The 23,272-nt window shown below is 40.2% G+C and overlaps 1 protein-coding gene across 1 annotated transcript in view; it reads right to left on the bottom strand.

Annotated features, from left to right (window-relative positions):
* The window catches only part of LOC101535813 (phospholipid-transporting ATPase IB-like), a 143,879-nt gene that overhangs the window by 16,123 nt on the left and 104,484 nt on the right, over nt 1-23,272 (bottom strand). The window contains exons 31-34 of the mRNA XM_004577703.4: nt 14,718-14,779; nt 11,725-11,781; nt 9,183-9,290; nt 5,164-5,252 (exon numbers count right to left, since the gene is read on the bottom strand). Coding sequence (XP_004577760.4) covers nt 5,164-5,252; nt 9,183-9,290; nt 11,725-11,781; nt 14,718-14,779 — 316 coding nt within the window. The remainder of the gene's footprint in view (nt 1-5,163; nt 5,253-9,182; nt 9,291-11,724; nt 11,782-14,717; nt 14,780-23,272) is intronic.

Genomic DNA, 23,272 nt, shown 5'->3' with positions numbered 1-23,272 from the left:
GGAGGGGAGAGGGAGGGGGAGGGGGATTCCCAAAGCCTATGAAACTGTCACATAATGCTAAATATTAATTAAAAAAAAAAGAAAGAATATGCCGCTTCCAAACCTGCCCTACAAATGATGTTAAAGACGTTCTCTTGACAGAGAAAAGGAATAGCACCCGCCAGGACCAAAGGCAAATGTGAAGAACATCCCAGTAAAATAACAGAAGATTAAATCAATAAGCAACCCATTGCTAAAGCGACAGACCAAATTACCATCCATTCATATTAACCCTGAATGTAAATGGATTAAGCTCATCAGTCAAATGTCAGAGATTAGCGGACTGATTTAAAAACACAAAACCCATCTATTTGTTGGCTACAGAAGACATATCTCACCAACAAAACTATATCATTAAATTCTTCACTGACTCATAGATCATATAGTACCATCATTTTTTAAAAAAGAAGATTCTCGATTTTCTTTTTCATTGCTTCAGCAATACATTAGTCATTCAGTAACATGTTGTTTAAATTCATGGCATTGTAGGTTTCTATTTTTTCTTCCTGTTGATTTTGTTTTGTGGTTTTTTTAATTAAGGAGATGTATAGTAACTGTAATGGAGACTGTCATATCCAGTGGCATGTTGTTTAACTTCATGGCATTACAAATTCCTATTTTTTCCTGTTGTTGGTTTTGTTTTGTGGCTGTTCATTTGGGGGGATGTATAGTGACTGTAGTGGAGACTGACATGTCCAGATGTGAGAATACGGTGCAGTGTGCATCTCTAGTTTCGGGTCTAGGATGGACTCCCAGTGAAACTTCAATGTGTCTTGACAATGGGAACTGGACTCTCTGCCATTGTCCATGCCTGCAATGATGGACTTATGACTGTTTATGAGGAACTATGCTGTTGTAATCATGTGGGAGAACTTACGTGAGGGGAAGGATTAGGAGATGGGGTAGAGGAAATCCCAGGCCCTATGGAACTGTATCATAAAATAACAATAATAATAATAATAATAAAAGAAAAAATTGCTAAGGTAAATTTTAAAAGCTAGATAAATTACACAGAATTTACATGTATGAACTTATTCTATCATAATTCCAAGTGATGCTGTCACTTAAGATATAGATTTGTATTTTAAAATTAGACCTAATTAAGTCATTTTATAGAAAATAAGATATTTCAATCTTACCAAACCACATTAATTTGCACAATGTGTACTCAGCATTTTCTAAACTCAGAATTTTATTTGACTATAAATCAGAGAAAGAAGCAACCAGCTTGTCTGTGTTGGGACTCTGAATAATACCCTAACATATGCTATTTTGAACTTTACAGCTGAGGGCATCTGAGGAACAGCCAAGACAAGGAAGCCCTCTGTTTGTTCCAGAAGTTCTGTAAACTATCCAAAGACCACGTGTGCGGCAGGACATCCTGACTGCCCCCAGGTCTTATTGCTGCAACCTGTGACCAAGGCAGACAAAACTCTTGTCTGGGAGGAAGAGACTGAAAAATCAAGCCACTCACTCTCTCCCTTCTAAAATCACCTCCAGTGCCCCTTTCCCCCTTTCCATGAAGCTGGTGCTCAAGCCTGAGTTATCTGAACCAGCTTTAAGCTTTGTTAACACATCTCTGTGCTTTTTCTTCTATCAAGATGAATACCACCAATTTGTTTCAGCAAACCCTATTGGAGGGAGATTTTAAGTGAGCCTCTACCACACAGAAACACCTCCTGGGTGATCAGGGTCTTCCCTGAGCCGCCATGTTGTATTGCCTTGAAGGAAACTTGCAGCCACTCTCCTCCCTCTATAATTGTACTTGCATCCACCACTGTGGGATCACTGTCCTGTGTATCGCAAGCACCTGTGTATTTTTCAGTAGCTGAAATATTGCTCATTTCTAACTGGGTTTCCTTATTTCCCCACTGAAATGATACTTCATATACCTTGCCAAACAGATGGCTATTTGTGATCCTGAACAAAAGGCACGAAGAATCAAAGTCCCTAAAATCCTCAATGCTATTTATGCATTTTAAAGATGTAATTTTTTTTTTCATTGGAAAGGCAGATTTACAGGAGGAAGGAGAGACAGAAAGATCTTCCATCCACTGGTTCACTCTCCAAATGGCTGCAACGGTCAGAACTGAGCTGATCCAAAACCAAGGGGTCTTCCACATGGGTACAGGGTTTCAAGGCCTGCTTTCCCAGGCCACAAGCCGGGAGCTGAATGAGAAATGGAGCAGCTGAAACATGAACTGACACCCATATGGGATGTTGATGCTGGAGGTGGAGTTAATCTACTGTGTTGGCCCCATATTTATTTTTTTGAAAAAAAAAAAGAATATCAATTCATAGTAATATATTTGTAATGACGTTTTGGTCATGAACTAGAAATTAAATTATTTTAAGATGTTAAAGACAGACGCAAAATGTGCCAAGATCCTTCCCCTCCATTTCCCAAGGAGAGTTCGTTCAAGCAAAGCAGCCAACTTTGTTGGCTCTCAGGAGGGCAGAGGAGACAGCTGTTCCTCTCCAACCACACTCCTAGGTTTTGCACTCCAGGGGTTCCTCTTCTGTGGGACTCTGGTACTCCCAGGCCTGTCCATCATTGTCATGGCATTGCCCAAGGGGATGCTATTGCTATTGGTCAGCAGTGAGCATCTGCCTCTGCCTTCAAAAGCTCCTATCTTCGCTCAGGACAATACAAATAAATATAGGGATTAACACGTCAGTCCTGGGAGCCACATGTGGTGTCACAATCCCATATGAGAGCTGGTTCAGGTCCCAGATGCTCCACTTCCAATCCAACTCCATGACTGGCCTTTTTTGTCATTTGGAGAATGAACCCCCACTCCCCAGTATCTAACTCTTCCTTTCAAATAAATAAATAGATCTTAAAAAAAAAATTAAACCTCAGTACTGTTACCCTATCTCTTATTGCTAACTTTGGTTGACAAACTAACACCAATATAAAGATTTCTTCAGAGGACTTCTTTTTTTTTTTATAATCTATTTTATTGTGTTGTTGACAATCTTTACATAGTTAATTACAGTTAAAGAAAGAAAAAGAAAAGAAAAAAAAAGGTTCAGGGGGATAGGGAAGTGGGTAATACTATTATGTCCACATTGTTTCCATCATGTATCTGAGGTAAAGGGGGATATTGAGGGGGAAGCCCCACCCGGTTTCCCGCCCACCCCAAGTCCCGGATGTGGGGCATGCTCTGAGATATGTGCTCGAGTGGTGTTAATAGTTCTCCGGTTATGAATCGCTGCCAGTTTCGCTCGATGAGGTTGTCCACTGATTGATATGGTCCATCATAAAGTCTCCGTTTGCCCCATATATCGCGGCCAACATATAGCTGAGATGAATGATTGATCTGCTCTGTCTTCTGTCTTTTCTTGATTAGAGTTCTGGGTCCAGCAGTTCGATTAGGGAGATCTCCAAAGAAACTTTGAGGTATTCCCAGACTAGTTTCTTGTATGCTCTAGCAAGTACAGGGCCCGGCACAGTCCATCACCACGATCAGCTGGTGGTTGCAATTGCTGGGTTGGTTCTGTTTTCAGTCCCGAGTTGCACTGGAACCAATGGGTGTTGCAGTCCAGTCTGGTTCTGCCCAGCACGTACTCGGCCCTCACACAAACCAGTGGGAGCTGCAGCCTAGTCGGGGCGACCCACAATAACCCCCACCAGGCCCGCCCCCTACCCTGGTTTGCCAGTATGTGTAGCAGAAGACCAGTCTGTCCCCCATCTCATTTGGCCCTTGTACGTGTCAATGGGTATTAAAGCTTAGTTCTATCTAACCAACTCAACCATCCAGCCCTCACGGGTGTTGTTGAGTGCCTCTCTATCTAGCCATCCCAGCCCCCGTCCCAGTCTTCATGCCCTCCCACGGGAATAGTGACCCAAGAAGGGGGAACCCACTTTTTCCCTCCCAGGTCTCTCTGTCCCGGTTTATGCACTCTTTAGGTGGTTCTGTGATTTGACTTGACAGAATTAGTCCCCAGTGCCAGCTTCTGCGGCTATGCCCAAACATCCCTCACCCACTCTAATTTATGCTTGCACCAGCAGGAATAATCAGCCCAGCCAGAGGACTTCTTAAACTGCCAGTCAAGATAGAGCTTCAGAATGAATTGACTGAAAAGACCACACACACACACATAGATAGGATGTGGCAGGGACCTCACCCATCTGCCAGCAAGGATTTAGTCTCGACTTTGAGACTGATGGATAATTAAGATTTCCTTGGTATATTGAAAAATTAAGGAAGAACTGAACATTGAGAAACAAAATTACTACTATTCCTTACAGGATATAGCTTTCTTTGTTCATAAACTTAGTTACAAATTTATACTATTCTAGAGCTTTGGTGTTCATGTTATGAAATTCAGGTAATAATTATATAATAAATTTATTATTTCAAATTTCAAAAATTTATATTTCATGGGTCTTTTATCTTTAACGTTAGAGATTCCAGGGATTCCCAACATTGTAGCTGAAAGTATATTTTTCCTGAAGAATTTAGCTATTAAGACCCTATAACCTAATATAATAATATCTTAGGAATTATATATATAATATATTATATATAATATATTATATAATATATATTATATCATATATCATATATCATATATAATATATGATATATTAGAATACATTAAATATTATATTATATAATATATGATATATGCATATTATATATCATACATATTATATATTATATATCATATATCATTTATCATATATCATATATCATATATTATATATCTTAGGAAAATATATTTGAGATATTCCTACTCCAAAGTGTTTTTTTGAATCATGAAGAACATTTTATGTTTAATGTCTCCTTCCTATTTCTTATTTTATTATTAATTTTTAATGTGTGATTCTCTGAGCATCTGGTTTGACTTCTGTAGAAGTTGACTTTTCTAGAAGTCAACAAACCCATTTTCTGAAAACAAAACATAGGCAACCAAATTTCATAACCATCCATGCATTTTGATTTCACTGTTTTTAATGGTTTTTGCTCCATCATTAGAACGCATTTGCTTCCTTCAAAAGCCCCGGGGCATGTGGTATTCATAAGGTGGTACTCAGAATTATTTGAACATACATATTGAGAAAAGGTAGCTAAGCATGACAACAAATTTTAATTTTCACCTCATTTTTCAACTTACACTTTCCACAATACATTTTGGATCAGGCACAGAGTAGGAACTATCAAAAAACCCAGCCAAAAGTGTGGACAGATCAGAGCCATATTGGCCTGTAAAGAAAGGGAAATAAAAAGTGTTTAATATCGTGTCAATATCGGGCACCAACGCTGCTGTCATGTGCCAATTTCTGCTAAACCTGGAGATGCAAGAAGAGATATGGAGACAATCATATCATGTTAGAACTGCTAAATCAATATAAACCTGGATATGATATTAGGTTACTTAACATGGAAGCCTATTGCACAAGCAACTCTATCAAATGAGTTTCTATCCCAAGATTGCAAGGATCATATCACTTAGAGTACAACCTTATTGCTAGACATCACCTTTAAAACAATGGTCTTCCTGTTCTCCTGAAGTGTTTCCTTTCTGCTATCAACAGGTTCCTTGGTGGTTGCCTTCTTCATTTCACCCAATGTTTGAGACAAGATAGGGGTCTCCTCCCTCTCTCTAGCTTGCCTTTGATACACCCGATTTTCTGTGAATCAGTCGTGAGACCCGTTCATGTAATACCTCTGGCATGTCCTAAAGTTCGGTGTTTATCTGCTGAGTCTGATCAGTAATCTGCTTCTTACAGCATTTCTTCTGATGCTCTGGTCTGCCACATGCTGTCCCATAAATTGCAAAATGAACTGAGGAGAAAACAGGCTGAGCACCCAAGATTCCCCAAACAGCTATCAAAACCTCCGTAGTGCCTCTTCCAGGTTGGATTAAGTTACACTTTTTGTGAAATGTTTCTGCTCATACAAATGTGTTAATTTGCTGATAACAGCATCTTTTTATGCTGATGCTAATTTGGGTCACCTGAGAAGACAGTAAGATGGTGAACAAGAAGGATGGAGTTGGGAAAGACAGGTCTCATGAGTGTCTGAACTGGTAGTGGCGTTTTCTCTATTTCACTTTCTCTCTCAATAGTCGTGTTAGAAATTTATCGCTTTTACTGAACTTTTTAAAGAGCCATCTCTGAGGGCTGGTATGGTGGCACAATACATCAAGCTGCCATCTGATATTCCTGTATGAGTAGTGGACCAATTTTCAACTGCTCTACTTACAATTCAACTGCCTGTTCTGCACCTGGGGAAGCAGCAGGCATTGGCCCAAATGCTTGGGACCCTGCCCTGCCTCATGTGAGACTTGAATGGAGTTTCAGGCTCCTGGCTTCTGCCTGGCCCCACTCTGGCCCTGGCAACCATTTGGGAAATAAACCAATAGATGGAAGATCTTAATCTCCTTTTCTTTCTCTCTCCCTCTCTCTGTATCAAATAAGTAAAACAAATCTTGAAGAAAAAAGCAACTGTGGTTTTTCTCCTTTTTTTTTTTTTAACCACTGTACAATTGTTTCCTATTTCATTTGCCTCTTATGATTTCGTTTTTCTAGTTTCTTAGTTGTGGTTCTTGATCAATTTCCCAGGTTTTTTAATTTGAAAGATTTTTTTCAGCATTTTTTTCCATCTCATTCAAGACTGTAATTTTCGTTACAAGAAGTGATTTAACTGAGCACTCAGATCGATTACACATGTTCACTAGATGATTTGTATTTGATTGTCCAATGTACCTTTTTATTTCTCTTTCAGTGTCTTTTATTCATTTGCATCTTCTTTTTTCCTATTAATTATTATTTTTCAGGTAGATCTTTCGTTTCTGGCTTTTGAGGGTACAAATTCTTCCACTGAGGGCATGACTCAGGAGCTCAGATTAGCTAATCCCCCTTCTTTCAAGAACCAGGATCCAATATGGACACCAGTTCATGTCCCAGCTGTTCACTTCCTATCCAGCTCCCTGCTTGTGGCCTGGGAAAGCATTGGTGGATGACCCAGTGTACTGGAATCCTGGAGCCACATGAGACACCTCAAAGAAGCTCCTGGCTCCTAACTTCAGATGCGCTCAGCTCCAGCCACTGCAGCCATTTAGGAAGTGAACCAGTGGTTGGAAGATCTTTCTCTCTGCCTCTTCTTCGCTCTGTAAATCTGTCTTTCCAATAATAATAAATAAATCTTCAGAAAGTATTTTATTTAAAAAAATGTGTCAGAGGGTTAGCTTTCAAACTTTCTCGATTTGGATATGTTTATGAACTGGAAGGTAGATGTGTTCAACATCTTCAGTCCAGAAAGATGTGACTCCGGCCTAGAGTTGGCTGCACTCTATGGAGTATGGCTTTCCTCTGAAGGTATACACAGAAAAGGATGTTGGGACGATTTAGTTTATCCTTATATGAATCTTACTGAGTATCAGGTGAAAAGAATAATATTTAATATTTTAACTCACAAAACCTTCGTATTCCTACATTTCAAAACTTCACACACTGAGAACATTCAGAAACATGAGTAACACAAAACTTTAAGTTCTTTTTTGTTTAATGATTTATTTACATGTTTGAAAGTCAAAATTATATAGAGAGAGGAAGAGACAGAGAGAGCGAAAGCGAGAGAGAGAATCTCTGATCTGCTGATTCTCTCCCCAATTTGCTGTAATGGTTGGGCTGGGCCAGGCTGGCATTAGGAGTCAGGGACTTCTTGTGCATTTCTCATGTGGTGACAGGGCCCAAGCACTTGAACCATGCTCCGCTGCAATTTAGGTGCATTAGCAGGGAGCTGGGTTGGAAATAGAGCAACTGGAATTTGATCTGTTGCTTGTATGGGATGCCAGCACCATGGGCAATGGCTCTACTCACTAAGCCACAGAGCTGGCTCCAATCTATTTCAATAGCAGTCACTTGATCATGGTGGAAATGGAAAGCTTCTTGCATTCTTGCTTGCTTGCATTCTTGTTGACTGGCCTTTGGGCTACGCAAGGCCTAAAGGTATGGTAACCATCTCCCATCACCATGGACAGAGGCAGGGTCTAAGAGGGTGGCTGTGTGGTGTTCAGGTGAATGAGGGATGGTTCCCAGGAAGTAGAGTCACTAGGAAATGGGTACAGGTAGAAGAGGTGCACTCTAGTAGGGGAACTGGCACACATGACCACAGTATCTGAGAAGCCCTGTGGCAGATCACTTGTGGCTGGAGACACCAGGCTGTGAGTCCAAGTCCAACAGGCTCAGGACCAGGGAAGCCAAGGGCTATTGCTTCAAGGTCAAAAACCTGAGAACTGGAGAAGTGGCTGCTGGTGAAAAGTTCAGGAGTCCAGTGTGTCCCAGTCCTCAGAGCAAGAAGCCAGCCCTGTCTTTTGTATATATTCTCTGATTGGATAGTCCTTGCTGGGTTTTACTGCCTACTCTGTTCCGACTGTATGCTGATCTTGTTTGGAAACACCCTCACAGACACCTGCCAAAATAACATTTTTAATATATTCGCTCTTGCAGTCAGGTTGGCATAATGCAATGAACCATTCCAGTATAAACTGTGTGGGGAACTTTGGGCTCGCATTTCTTCACTTAGTAACTGACTGGTTTGTACCAAAGTTATCTTTAATCTTAGTAAAGTGAAATTCTGTGATTCATTTTGTAAGCAGTGTGGGACTAGTCACCTAAATAGACATAAACAAAGTAGAATTTAGAAATACACAAATAAGTGCAAAAGTATAGATAACATATAACCTATGACACTTACACAAGTTTAAAAAACAGCTTCCATGTGTTTTTAAAGTATAAGTTTATACCATGTGCTGTTTCTACAGCACTAAGCTAAGGCTATTCTACTTAGTCAAATATGTTAAATAACTATGTTTTCTTAATTATCATGCATTTCCAATAATAAACAACCTGAACACAAGACAAATAAAATTACAATATTAGTTTACACATTTTAAATGGTTCAGAAATTATGGCTTCTGTCTGTTATAGAGGAAAGATACACATTTTGGAAAGAGTAGTTGACAGATAAGTAATGAGAATTTAGGGGGGAAAATTCTCTGTTATAACTAAGCAAACTGCTTACTGCATTAGTTTGATCTTTTCTTCCCAAATCATCCCGGCAATAGGTAAGACTGGCTTTTGCTGCTAGCAAACATGAATGTTGATGAGGAATGACAAGCATACTCACCTGGCCGGTCATTTCAGGAGCAATGGGAACAGTGGGCCAGAAGTAAGAGTAAACCACGAAAAACACCATCCATGAGATGATGCTGCCCCAAATCGCCAAGTGACTAAACTGCCAGAGAGAAAATGCCAGAGGAAAGGGGGAAAAACAATTGCTTAGCTCTGTCCACTAGCAGGATACCTTTGTCCAGGCACTTCAGGTGACCATGCTGATAATCTTTGAGCTATTGGATACCTGAGATATCTTTCCCAATGCTTCTCAGGACATTTTTTGCTGTAGATTCAAAGATTCATGATATCTAAGTATCTGAATAAGTAATCTAAACAAATATCTAAAACAACATCCACTGGTCACTCCAGCCCAGAGACAAGCAGTGTCTTTAGAGAAAGTAATGAACACTGCATTGGAAGTACTTCATACGGTAGGTGAGTTCTTCAATGAGGCTATCTTCTTTTGCCAACTGCTTAACATAGAGCTTCCTCAAAGACAACCCCCCCACACACACACACAAACCATCAAGAGAGACAAGCATTGGACCAATTAGTATTCGTTCTTTGTCACAAATGCCGAGATACTGATGGAAGTGGTGGTCTTGCATTGCTGAACTAGGAGTGGGAGGCTGATGGAAATCCTTGGCTGAAAGATCGCTGCTTTGGCTGGGTCTGGGAACTTTTGTCAATTTTGTGGTCAGATCCATCTGGCTGTTGGTCTGTTGCTTAGTAGACTTTGCGTTATCAGGGGACTAGGAAGGGAAACCCAGAGACTCTTGTTCTAAAATGCTGGCTTTGTTGGATACTGATCCATTATCTCCATATGAGTATCTGTTTGTTATCTGTTTATGACACCAACTATCTGTACTAGATCACTGATTAAGGGCTCAAATTCTCTCATCCACCACCAGGTACTACGGGTGAGTTAAGTGTGTCTAGGGAACAAGAATAAGTGCATGTTTACATGCCATGGGTATCTTCAAGGGCAATCTTTCATGACTTGTGTAGATCACAGTCCCTCTTTCTGGTTGGAGTGAACTGAGCTGGCCTCTTGGGCTGGTGCAGAAGATGATGGGAAGAGAGTCAGCTCACAGCTGAGAAATCTGAACTTCACAGTTCCATGACGTGTTTTTCTGGAGTAGAGCTAGACAAGGGTCTCTCCAGGGCGGTCCTTCAGAGAGGGCTGTCCTCTAGGGGGCAATGGTAAGCCATGATGCTGCTGAAAGAGGCGGTTCACCCACTCTGTCCCCTGTGCTCATTTTAACCGGGAACTTAAGGCCAACACCTGTGAAATCACTAGCTCTGGCCATGTCAAGGCAATAATAGGCAGGACCTGAGATTTCACAGATCTATAGCAGGCTAATCTCTCAGTGGAACCAGATTGAGTTTCAGGTGCCTGCCTTTCACATGGCGCAGTCCGATTGTTGGCCAGAATTTGAAGAACGATCAGGTGGGTGGAAGAGCCCTCTCTCTGCCCGTCTCTCTCTTTTCAAATGAATAAATAAATATATATATAAAGAAATACTTTAAAATGAACTTATCTTTTAATTCCATTTTGCATTCACTTTTAAAAGTACCCTTTGTATGTTTATAATGGGGTTGGTTGCATATGGTTTATAATGATAAACATTAAGACAATCATTCCATTAAAAATAATGTAAGTAAATATTCCTGGGATGAAATACAATACAGCCATTATAGGCACATACACATCAAATATTTTATAAAATGTTGAAATGCTTGTTACTATGTGAGAAAGAAAGTTACAAAATGTCAGCTACTTCGTGGCTTTATTTTTGTGAAAAAATCAAAAATAAACCCAAGACTGAAAGACCAGAAACCAAAAAAATCAATGTCATTTGCATTGAAAGCTGCTGGCAATATCATTTTCCTTCTCTTTCTGAATTAGCTAAATTTTCTGTTACAATTCTGTATTTGGATATTGATAGCAAAAGAGTGGTCTCAATTGGTGGCATGATAACTGGAATTGATTTCAAATTAAGCATAAGAAAAAAACCTCAATATCCCGAAGACATTAGAGTGGGTAATTTTTCCAGTTTAAATCATCACCTGAATATTCAAAATATCAGAAAATAAAATGTGGAGACCAAGAAAAGAAAAGCTTATTATTCTTTTAAAGTTTAAAAGTAAATCAACAGGGACTGGCACGGTAAGGTAGTTAAACTTCTGCCTATAGCACCAGCATTCTGTATGGGCGCCAGTTCTTGCCTAGCTGCTCCACTTCCAACTCAGCGTTCTGCTTACAGTCTGGGAAAGAAGCAGATTTTGGCCAAAGTCCTTGGGTCCCTGCACCCACATGGGAGACCCAGAAGAAGCTCTTAGCTGGAGCTCAGCCCAGCTCTGGCTTTTGCAGCCATTTGGAAGGTGAGCCAGTAGGTGAAGGATCTGTGTGTGTGTGTGTGTGTGTGTGTGTGTGTGTGTGTGTGTGTGTGTCTTCCTCTCTCTGTGACTCTGCCTTTCAAATAAAGATGAAATAAATCTTTAAAAAATTAAATCAACATAAAAGCCAGGGTTTGGGGAGAAAGCATACTCACTTTGTTCCAGGACATTGTCTCCAATCCAGCCTTCAGACAAACAGTAACAACTACGTACTGTGTGAAAACAGATGCGAAGGGGAGAGACATAGGGAGAATGCATGAGAAATGTCCATCAGATTCCACCTCTCCCCTGCCCTGCCCTGACCCTCCGCACGTGTTCCGCTCCCTGTCCGGTGGACCGAGCTGCTGCTAAGTGCCACACCAGGTTTTAGATCTGAGAACCCAGTGGTTATCACTCATTGTTGTACTTTGAAGTCCTTCAACATACAACTCAAATCAGTACGTATTCGTTTTTCATAAACAACATAGAAGATTTGATTCATTCTAGAGGTCTCAGAACTTCTGAGAAAAATACAACTCAGCAGGGTAAATTGAAACTATTCCAAGTCAAAAATGTGAGCTTTGTACTGCTTTTGCATTTCTGTGCACATTTCTAAAATATCTCACTAAACATTGAGGATTTATTAGTGGGATTATAATAAATCTATAAATCTATTCATAGAGAGCTGATATCTTTCATCATTGAGTCTTCCAGTTAATGAATTTGGTATATTTCTTCACTTAGATGTTCTTAATGTCTCCAATAAATTTTTAGTTTTTCACAAATAGGTCTTAAATATCACTTGCTTTATCTATATATCTATATATAGATATATAGATATATATGCTTTCATGTTTCATATTATTGTGAGTGGTATTAAAATTTCAATTTTCTGAATATCTGGCAGGTGTATCAAAACAATCATTGATTTTAAATATTGGATGGAATCTAGCAAATGACTGGGTTCTTCTGATTATAAAACTGTGTATAGATTCTCTTTGTGTTTTCTACACACACACTCAGGTTATGGAAGTGTAAATCATATTTTTTTGCCCTTTAAGGCATATACTTTTTTTAGTAGCAATCCTGTTGCAAAGGTGAAGAGATGTCATACTGTCTTAGTCCCAGTCTCAAAGTAAAAGTTTCCAGTGTTTTATCAAGTGTGATTTCATTGCAGGGGAGATCATTTGCAGTACCGGAGAAGTGACATACAGGGTGTATAAACTTCTACAGAGGCTTACATTACATTCCTCTGTCTCCAGTATCCATATTCTTGCAAGTTTCTATCGTCTCATCAATGCTATTCCATCCTGTATCTTAAACACTCCAAATGCATTTTTACCCTTAATCTTAATCTCTCTTAACCAGTACATAGTTTACTCTGTGTTATTGCTCTGCTTGGCCTGTTAATTCCCCCAAAGCACCAGGGTCAACTTCACCTTCCCGGAGGGTCCCCGGGCTCCTCCAGCTCACTAACAATGGGGTCAACATGCTGGCCGAGAGGTCACTGACCTGCTGGTCCTGTGTTTCTCCAGGGTGCTGCTGTAAGAAGCGTTTTGCTAGAGAGCCTTTTCCCTCTTTATTGGTTGTGGTGAATTACTTTCATGTGATTTTGTGGTTGGTTTTACTATTCCGGTTATATTTCATAAGCCTTTGTAAGACTTGGGACAGTTTGGCCTTTTGTTCATTCTAGCATCTTATGTAAGTCTCCCTTTGTATGCACGCACATACTTGTGTCACATGTTTAGAGTTCTTCATGTCCAGAAGCTCTTTAACCTCTAATTAAAACCATTGCTTATGTGAGAAGTAGTCATATTTACATCTTCTGTATGTAACATACATGATTTGATTCTAAAACTCCTACAACAGTCTCTCTAGAGATGATTTTGGGGAGAACATCTGTTTTACACTTAACACAGTATTTTACCCCATGACAGGTTCTCAAGAAATGCTGATTAGTGGAGGAAACAAAGAACCAAAGTCTTGTTTGATTTTAGTGATAATTTCCTCCTGAGGTTGAGAAAAGGGTAAGGTCTGAAGCAGTGGCGAGATCTGACAAGCAAATTTGTATCTATGAATAAGCAACGACTAGCAGCAATTGCAAACACAAAACTTAGATGTCACAAAGAAGTTACTCATAAACTTAATTTCATAAAATTTATATGCTGAAGTGCAAAGACTGGCAAACAAACAGGATAACAAAGTGAGACACAGAAGGTGAAATGACTGTGATAAAGCTTTTTAATTTTATGTAATTATGCTTACTCTCAAAGTAAAAACTGCAATAGGGTACCATTTCATCCCCTGGATACAGATATAACACCACTTTCCTTGGGATCTTGGAGAGCCTCTTTGGAGGAATATTTATAATGACTTTCAAAATTCGTAGTATGCTACAATATAATCACACTTACACAAAGATATCCTAAGGGGACTGGCATGGTGGCTCAATGGGCTAATCCTGGGTCTGTGGCTTCAGTATCCCATGTGGGTTCAAGTTCAAGTCCTGGCTGCTCCACTTCTAATCCAGTTTGCTGCTTATGACATAGGAGAACAGTGAAGGATGCCTCAGGTCCTTGGGGCACTGCACCCATGTGAGAGACCTAGAAGAAGCTCCTGGGGGAAGCTTGGATTGGCTCAGCTCTGGCCATTGTGACCATTTGGAGAATGAACCAATGGATGGAAGATATCTCTCTCTGTAAAATCTGTCTTTCAAATAAAAACAAATAAATTGTGCATATGTGTGTATCCTACAGATGCACTTACTCCTGGGCATAAGGAGGTTTTTGACGCATTGTTCGTACAAAGGGTCAAAATCAGCTTCAAGGTCCTTTCCTAGAAGAATAGTAACCTACAGAATGGTACGTTATTCACATAACCATGCTTGAAAGGATGAGATAGATAGTGAAGAGTTGATTTGAAATCATCATTAAGTGACATCATACAATGAAAAAAAAACAAACTGAAGAAAATTCTCTGCTTGTACAAAAAAAGTGGTGGTGGCAATGGATAACAAGTTCTTGTATATGCATTCACATTTGTTATTTCATACATTTCTTCTATTGGCAAAGATTTTAGGGTGTGAAGGAGACTTACACAATCTTATAAATCTTATTTTTTTCCAATTAGTAACTAGGAAAAGTGATTTTGTGCAGATAGGCGATCTTACCGTATAAATGAAATTTCCAAGAAACAAATAGTCTGTAGTGTGCCCATGTTGTAAAACCATATCTGAAAAGAGAAAAATCCAGATTTGTTTTTATTTTCAAAGTTTGAGATGTAGATGTTGGATTTATTCTTACTGAAGGAATGTGTCTTTTCTGAGTACTAAAGATAATCATCATTGTTTCTATTTCTCAGATACCATCAGTGAAAACAAGGCTTTCTTTGCCTGTCAACTCTCACTCTCTCCAAATGTGTATTATCAAATGATTCAATGAGACACACGGAGTACATGAGTGTGAGTATCAAATCTCATCTCACCTATATCAAAGCATCTGGAAGAACACATCAATTAAAAAAATAACCTGTCCAATGAGTGTTGTTAGTTAACAGGAGTTTTAACAATTTTGTCGTTACTTTTCCATACTGTTTAATTACTCAAAAAATAATTATTTGAAATTATGGTAGAATTTCTCAAGTCTCTTCTGCTACTACTAAATCTTCCATAAAATTTATGATTTTCATTATACATAAAATGTCAGTACTATTAAGTCACAGTAGGCATCTTTGCTCCCAGTGAAATGGTAAAATATAACTTGACAATATATTGTAGAATTTTCATCTTTGTCTATACCTACAGTTCCATGATATACTTAAATAGCAGAATGTTAAATTTGCAACTGCTACTAAAGGGCAATACTACTGTAATAATATGGGGAGAATGGTGGGGGGGGGGGAATGGAGAGGGAAGAAGCAGAAGACAAATAGGAAATCCTTTTATAAGAAAATTTTTAAATTATTTTTATCGGAAAGTGAGATATATAGAGAGGAGAAGAGACAGAGAGGAAGATCTTCCATCTTTTGGAAGAGGCTACTCCCCAAGAGGCTGCTCTCCAAGAGGCTGCAAAAGCTAGAGCTGCACCAATCCAAAGCCAGGAGCCCTCGGGTGCAGGGTCCCAAGGCTTTGGGCCGTCCTCGACTGCTTTCCCAGGCTACAAGCAGGGAGCTGGATGGGAAGTGGAGCTGCTGGAGTAGAACTGGCATCCATATGGGATCCCAGCACTAGGCTACCGCATCAGGCCCAGGAAATTCTTGTACCTACAAAAATGTATCATGGGGCCCGGCGGCATGGCCTAGCGGCTAAAGTCCTCGCCTTGAAAGCCCCAGGATCCCATATGGGCGCCGGTTCTAATCCCAGCAGCTCCACTTCCCATCCAGCTCCCTGCCTGTGGCCTGGGAAAGCAGTTGAGGACGGCCCAATGCATTGGGACTCTGCACCCGCATGGGAGACCCGGAAGAGGTTCCTGGTTCCCGGCTTCGGATCGGCGCGCCTCGGCCCGTTGCGGCTCACTTGGGGAGTGAATCATCGGATGGAAGATCTTCCTCTCTGTCTCTCCTCCTCTGTGTATATCTGGCTGTAATAAAATGAATAAATCTTTAAAAAAATGTATCAGGAGGGCCCTGTGCGATAGAGTAATGGTTAAGGTCCTCACCTTGAACCTGCTGAGATCCCATATGAGCACCAGTTCTAATCCCGGCAGCTCCAATTCCCATCCAAAAGCCTTGGGACCCTGCACTCGTGTGGGAGACCCGGAAAGAAGTTCCTGGCTTCAGATCAGCACAGCACTGCCCATTGCGGCTTGGGGAGTGAATGATAGGATGAAAGATCTTCCTCTCTGTCTCTCCTCCTCTCTGTACATCTGCCTTTCCAATAAAATAAATAAATCTTTTAAAAATGTATCATGAAAAATAATAAAAATAATTTTTATTCAATTACATTTTGGTGATGTCTATTGTTAGCAAATATGAAAATTCTGGAGTGCAAATAAAAATGCATGTAATGAAACATTAAAGGAAAATTTCCCTATTCTAGAGAAAGAATTGGGAAAGAATGTCCAGGAGGGGCACAGAACTCCCAACAGGGTTGACCAAAACCGATCCTCACCAAGACACGATAATCAAGCTCTCTTCAATCAAGCATAGGAAAAGATCCTTAAATGTGCTCAGGAAAAAAAAAAAAACCCATATGAAGGAGTGCCAATTAAACTCACAGGAGATCTCTCACAGGAAACTCTACAGGCCGGAAGAGAATGGAGAGACAGATTCCAGATTCTAAAGGCAAAAAATTGTTAGTCCAGGGTAATATATCCAACAAAGTGTTCCTTTATCTTTGAAAATGAAATGAAATTCATCCACAGTAAAGAAAAGTTAAAGAATATGCCTCTTCCAAACCTACCCTAAAAATGATACTGAAAGATGTTCTCTTGACAGAGAAGAGGAATAGCACCCACCAAATCAAACGCAAATGTTAAGAACATCCCAGTAAAATAACAACAGAGGACTAAATCAATGAACAACCCATTGCTAAAATACAGGACCAAATTACCACCCATTCATATTAACCCTGAATATAAATGGACTAAACTCATAAATCAAATGTCATAGATTAGTAGACTGGATTAAAAAACAAAACCCATCTATTTGTTGGTTACAGAAGTCTCACCAACAAAGATCAGCAGAAACTGTATCTCATGGATTTTGAACTTTTTTTAGTTTCATTTCTTTTTTTTTAAAGATTTATTTATTTTTATTACAAAGTCAGATATACAGAGAGGAGGAGAGACAGAGAGGAAAATCTTCCGTCCGATGGTTCACTCCCCAAGTGACTGCAACGGCCGGTGGTGCGCGGATCTGAAGCCAGGAACCAGGAACCTCCCCCAGGTCTCCCATGCGGGTGCAGAGTCCCAAAGCTTTGAGCTGTCCTCAACTGCTTTCCCAGGCCACAAGCAGGGAGCTGGATGGGAAGTGGAGCTGCTGGGATTAGAACCAGCGCCCATATGGGATCCCGGGGCTTTCAAGGCGAGGACTTTAGCCGCTAGGCCATGCCGCCAGGCCCTAGTTTCATTTCTTAAAAACACTTTATTTCTCATTAAATTCTTCACTGACTTATAGATCATACAGCAGCATCAATTTTTTGAAAAAGAGTCTTTTATTTTTTCAACGTCGCATTAGTTATTCAGTAGCATGCTATTTAACTTTATGTCATTTTAAATTACTTTTTTCTTCCTGTTGTTGATTCTGTTTTGTGGCTTCTCATTAATGGGGATTTACATAACTGTGTGTGCATTTATAAAATTTGAAAAATAAATATGTTCAAGGAAAACAAAAAAGTAAAAGCACTAAACAGGATATTAATATGAGGGTGATAAAAATTGAAACCAAACATGGAGTAAGGGAAGGATACTTTGTAAAGCTAAGAGGTACAAAGTGCAGCTAATGTGAAACAGAAGTAGATAGTAGAGATAGATATAAAGAGAAGTAGCTAGCTAGATAGATAGACACAGGTGAAAAGAGGAGTCTCCTTCCAGATGCTGGTTCATTCTCCTAATGACTGCAACAGCCAGCATTGGATTAGGACAAACTCAGGAGCCAGGCAAACTCCAGAACCAAGAACTCCATCTGATCTCCCGCCGGGTGGCAGGAACCCCAGTAACTGAGCCATCATCTGCCGCTGCTTAGATGCTTTAGCTGGGAATCCATCAAGGCACTCTACGCATGGACAGGCATGCAAAGCCGTGGCTTAACTTACGGTATCCGGCTGCTTGCTCCAACCCACACTTCCCAATCACGAATTAAACAAAATGGAAAGCAAATAGGATAAGAGAAGACTTTCACTCATCTTTCTCAGTCTATGACAAACTGAGTGACCAAATAAAAAGAGCAAGATTTGGGGCAGGTCCACTTAACACAGTAGTTAAGTTGCTGTTTGGGATGGCCATGTCCTAGATCACAGAGCCTGGGTCTGGTCCCAGCTACTATTTCTGATCCAGCATCCTGTACAGGGATCCAGCATCCTGTACAGGCTGGTAGGCAGCAAATGATGCTCCAAGTACATGTGGGAGACCTGGATTAAATTCCAGGCTCCTGATTTCTCCCACGTCTTGGCTGTTGGGGCCCAGTCCTGGCTGTTGGGGCATTTGGGGAGCAAACCAGTGGATGCAAGCTCTCTCTCTCTCTCTCTCTCTCTCTTTCTCTCTCTCCCTTTCAAATGGAATGAAAACAAAGAAACAAATTAACAAAAACCAGGACTTCTGTTTTCACCCACGAAGTAGCATGAATTGCTTTCTTGCTATAACTAGAATATTCTACAAAATATATGAAAGAATATTCTTCAGACTTTGGATCAAGAAGTCAGTTGTTGCTATTCTTGAAGCTCCCTTGTGTGTAGTGAAACAGTTTTCTTTCACTGCTTTCAAGATTGTTCTAACACTTTTGGCTTCCAACATTCTTACCACATGTGTGGTTATGGATTTCTTTCAACATAGCTGACTTAGAGTTTGCTGAACTTCCAGATGTGTAGTTGATGCTGCTTAGTAATATGAGAATACTTCAGCTATTATTTTCTAGAATTACATTTTTCTGCTCCATTCTTATTCTTTTCCTGTTCTGGCACTCCCATTACGCTCAGGGTGGTATGTTTCAAGATTTCTCTGCTTATTTGCTTTGTCTGTTTTCCCTCCGTTTCTCAGAGAACATTCTCATCACCTATTTTCAAGTTCATGAATTCTTCCACTTAAAATCTGTTGAGCTGCTGTGGTTTTTATATATTGAGCTTTTATTAAACTTTCTATTTGGCTTACTACACTGTTAAACTTCAGATTTTTGATTTGGTGCTTTATTGCAATTTGTATCTTATTAGTGATCATCTTAAAATTTGGTGAGCCAATGCCTCCACACTTCCATACCTTCAAGCACGATTTCTTTTGGTTCTTCAGACAATTTTATAGTGATCATTTTGATGTTGTGTCTTTTGAATCTGACATATGCTGTTTTTGTCACCCACCTTTCCCCCGTAAATGCATCACACATTCATGTTTTTCATATATTTTATGATTGAACACTAGATGTTTTGTATTATATACCTTAGCAATTCTGTGTAGTGATTCTCTCCCCTCCTCTTCAAGGCTTGCATTTGTCATTGATGTTTGTTTGCTGGTTTTGTCATGTTTGTCTCCCCTCACAGTGAGCAACTTTGGCATTACCCCTCGGAAAGGACAGACTTGTGTGGGGTAATAGTCACCACAGGATGCCAGTGACTTCAGCTTAAGCTCTCTTCACAGTTGTGTGTGTTTTCCCGTTGTGTTTAGGGTTGAGCTGAACTCAAAGGAAATTCCCCTGATTTCTGGGCTAGTTGCCTCATTCCGGGTTGCATTTGGTATTCAGCCTCACTATTTACTGCCAGGTTGTGCTGTTGTTTTCAATAATGTTGCTTGCTCAACAATCAGATCTAGTTAAATTCAGGAAAAAGTATTTTTGAGACCAGTGTTTTGAGATTTCTTCTTTCCTTGGAAGAGTTCTTGTGAGCTATTTCTTTTTCTAAGTCTATTTGATAAATACATTGTCTATAAGTTACATAACTGTTGTTAATCAAGAGGAGTTGTTTTTCTGGAGCATATTTTTAGAGCTGAATTTCTTCTGATTAGTTTCACATAAAGGCCTCTGTCTCCGCACACAGTGCTTGAACCAGTGGCCAAATGGGATGCAGACACCGAGGGCAGAGACCTAACTTACTGTGCCAGGCACAGTGTGATATTCTAGTGGCTAAAGTTCTTGCTTTCCAATCGTTGGGATCCCACAATGGCACTGGTTTGTACACTGGCAGTTTCATTTCCCATCCAGCTCCCTGCCTGTGACCTGAGAAGACAGCAGAGGAGTCTCTAAAGCCTTGAGATCCAGCACCCATGTGGGAAACCGAAAAGAAGCTCTTGGCTTCAGATTGGCTCAATTCCAGCCATTGTGCCCAAATGGGGAGGGAACCAGCAGATGGAGGATCTTTCTGTGGCCTCTCTGTAAACCTGCCTTTCCAATAAAAATGAATGAATCTTAAAACAACCCAAGCAAGCATACAAACAAAAACTTACTATGTCATAGCACTGGCGTACACAATTAAAATTTTTTTCAATGTTTTAGAATACATATGTTGTATTTACCATGATACAGTTATGCAGGTATAGAGGTTCTTCCCTAACCCTCTCTTTTCTCCCTCCCTTCTCCCCCTCCCACCTCTATTCTCTGAATTACCACGTAGTATAGTCCCTAGTAAAAGTTGCAAGATTGACTTTCAGCTATTTGAACATACTATGATGAGGTAGGGATAGGTAAAATTACAAACTCTAGTATCATACTGTATGGAGATATTTACATCTTCAAAATAGGAATGATATTCTTATTCATGAGTAGAGACACACAAGCTACAATGTCACTTTACTTTCCAATGTGCTAATCTCCATTATACCTTTTATCTGTGAGGATATGTGTATATACTTGATTATCTATGAACTTTTTGTTTGTCTTAAAAGTTAAAATTGTCTTATATAAGAGAAAACATGCAATATTTGTCCTTTTGGGACTGGTTTATTTCACCAAACAAGATGATCTGGGACCATTTTGTTACAAATGATAAGATTTCGTTCTTTTTAAATGGCTGAGTAATATTCCACGGAGTAGATGTAACAGTTTCTTGATCCATTAATGTATTAATGGGCACCTGACCTGCTTACATGTCTTTACTTTTGTGAGCTGTACTACTGTAAATACAGATTCGCAGGTTGCTCTTTCACATGCGGAGTTAATTTCCTGGATCTATTCCCGGGAGTAGGATGGCTGGGTCATGTGGTAGATCAACTCTCAGTTGTCTGAGCACTCTCCGTACTGACTTCCACAGTGGCCACACAACTTTGCACTACCACCAATAGTGAATTAGGGGACCTTTTCTCCCACATCTTTTCCAGCAGTTGTGATTTATTGAATTCAGCATGTAGGTCGATCTCACTGTAGTCAGATGGCACCTCAATGTGGTTTCTATTAGCACTTCCCTAAAATCTAGCGAGCCTGAGCATTTTTTCTATGTCTATTAGCCATTTGAATTTGTTTATTTTGGAAAACATCTGCTCATGTTATTCACTCATTTCTTCACAGGGTTATTTGTTTTACTGTCATTGAGTTTCTGACGCTCTTTGCCAATCCTGGATGCTAGTCCGTCTGTTGAGTGATGTGCAAAAATTTTCTCCCGTTCTGTTGGCTGTTTTTACATACTTGACCACTTCCTTTGCTTACAGATGCTTCTTTTTTTAAAAAAAGATTTTTTTTTTTATTGCAAAGTCAGATGTACAGAGAGGAGGAGGAGAGACAGAGAGGAAGATCTTCCGTCCGATGATTCACTCCCCAAGTGACCGCAATGGCCGGTGCTGTGCCAATCCGAAGCCGGGAACCAGGAACCTCTTCCAGGTCTCCCACGCGGGTGCAGGGTCCCAAAGTTTTGGGCCGTCCTCGACTGCTTTCCCAGGCCACAGGCAGGGAGCTGGATGGGAAGTGGAACATCCGGGATTAGAACCAGTGCCTATATGGGATCCTGGTGCATTCAAGGCGAGGACTTTTGCCACTAGGCCACGCCGCCGGGCCCTACAGACCGCTTCTTAATTTGATGTAGACCCACTTGTTTACTTTGGCTTAAACCACCTGTGCTTTGGTGTCTTCTCTAAGGAGTCTTCACCTATGTCTTTGTTCCTTATGTCTTTTTCTAGAACGTGTTTGAGTGCAGATTTAGGTATTTGATCCATTGATAGCTTTTGTGTGTGTGTGTGTGTGTAAGGTGAAATTTAGGGGACTTCTTTCTTACTCGTGTAAGCTAATATCTAATTGCCCCAACACCATTTGTTGAAGAGTCGAAACCTTTTTCCTGGGATACTTTCAGTTCTCTTGTTGAAGATTAGCTGGCTGTACATGTGTGGGCCCACTTCTGGGGTTTCTAGTCTGTTCCACTGACCCCTGTTTTGCGATCAGTACCAGATGGTTTTGATTACCACTGCCCTGTAGCATACCTTGAGGTCTGGAATAGTGATTCCTCCAGTTTTACTTTTATTCTTTAAGATAATTTTGGCTAGGGCTCGGCAGCGTGGCCTAGTGGCTAAGGTCCTCGCCTTGATCCCATATGGCTGCTGGTTCTAATCCCAGCAGCTCCACTTCCTCTTTATCTCTCCTCCTCTCAGTATATCTGACTTTGTAATAAAAATAAAAATAAATCTTTAAAAAAAAAAGATAATTTTGGCTATTTGTGTTTCCAGATGAATTTCTATATCATCTTTTCCAATTCTGAGAAGAAAGTTGTTGGGGCTTCAGGAGCATATTGAATCTGTATTACTTTGTTGATTTGACTGATCCATGAGCATGATACATTTCTCCATCTTAGAACATTTTCTATTTCTTTCTTTAATGCTTTTAAATTTCCATCAAAGAGGTCATTCATAACTTTGGTCAGTTTCATTCCGAGGTATTTAAGGTTCTTTTCTGCTATTTCAAATGGGACTGTTTTTCCAGCTGCCCCGCTTCCCATCCAGCTCCTTGCTTGTGGCCTGGGGAAGGCAGTAGAGGACAGCCCAAAACCTTGGGACCCAAATGGGAGTCCCAGAAGAAGCTCCTGGCTCCTGACTTCAGATTGGCTCAGCTCTGGCCATTGCAACTGCTTGGGGGAGTGAACCAGTGTATAGAAGATCTTTCTCTATG

This window comes from Ochotona princeps, chromosome 12 (assembly GCF_030435755.1).
Source record: "Ochotona princeps isolate mOchPri1 chromosome 12, mOchPri1.hap1, whole genome shotgun sequence".
NCBI lineage: Eukaryota > Metazoa > Chordata > Mammalia > Lagomorpha > Ochotonidae > Ochotona > Ochotona princeps.
Note: the sequence above shows the minus strand (reverse complement) of the source record. Positions and strands in the feature narration are given on the sequence as shown.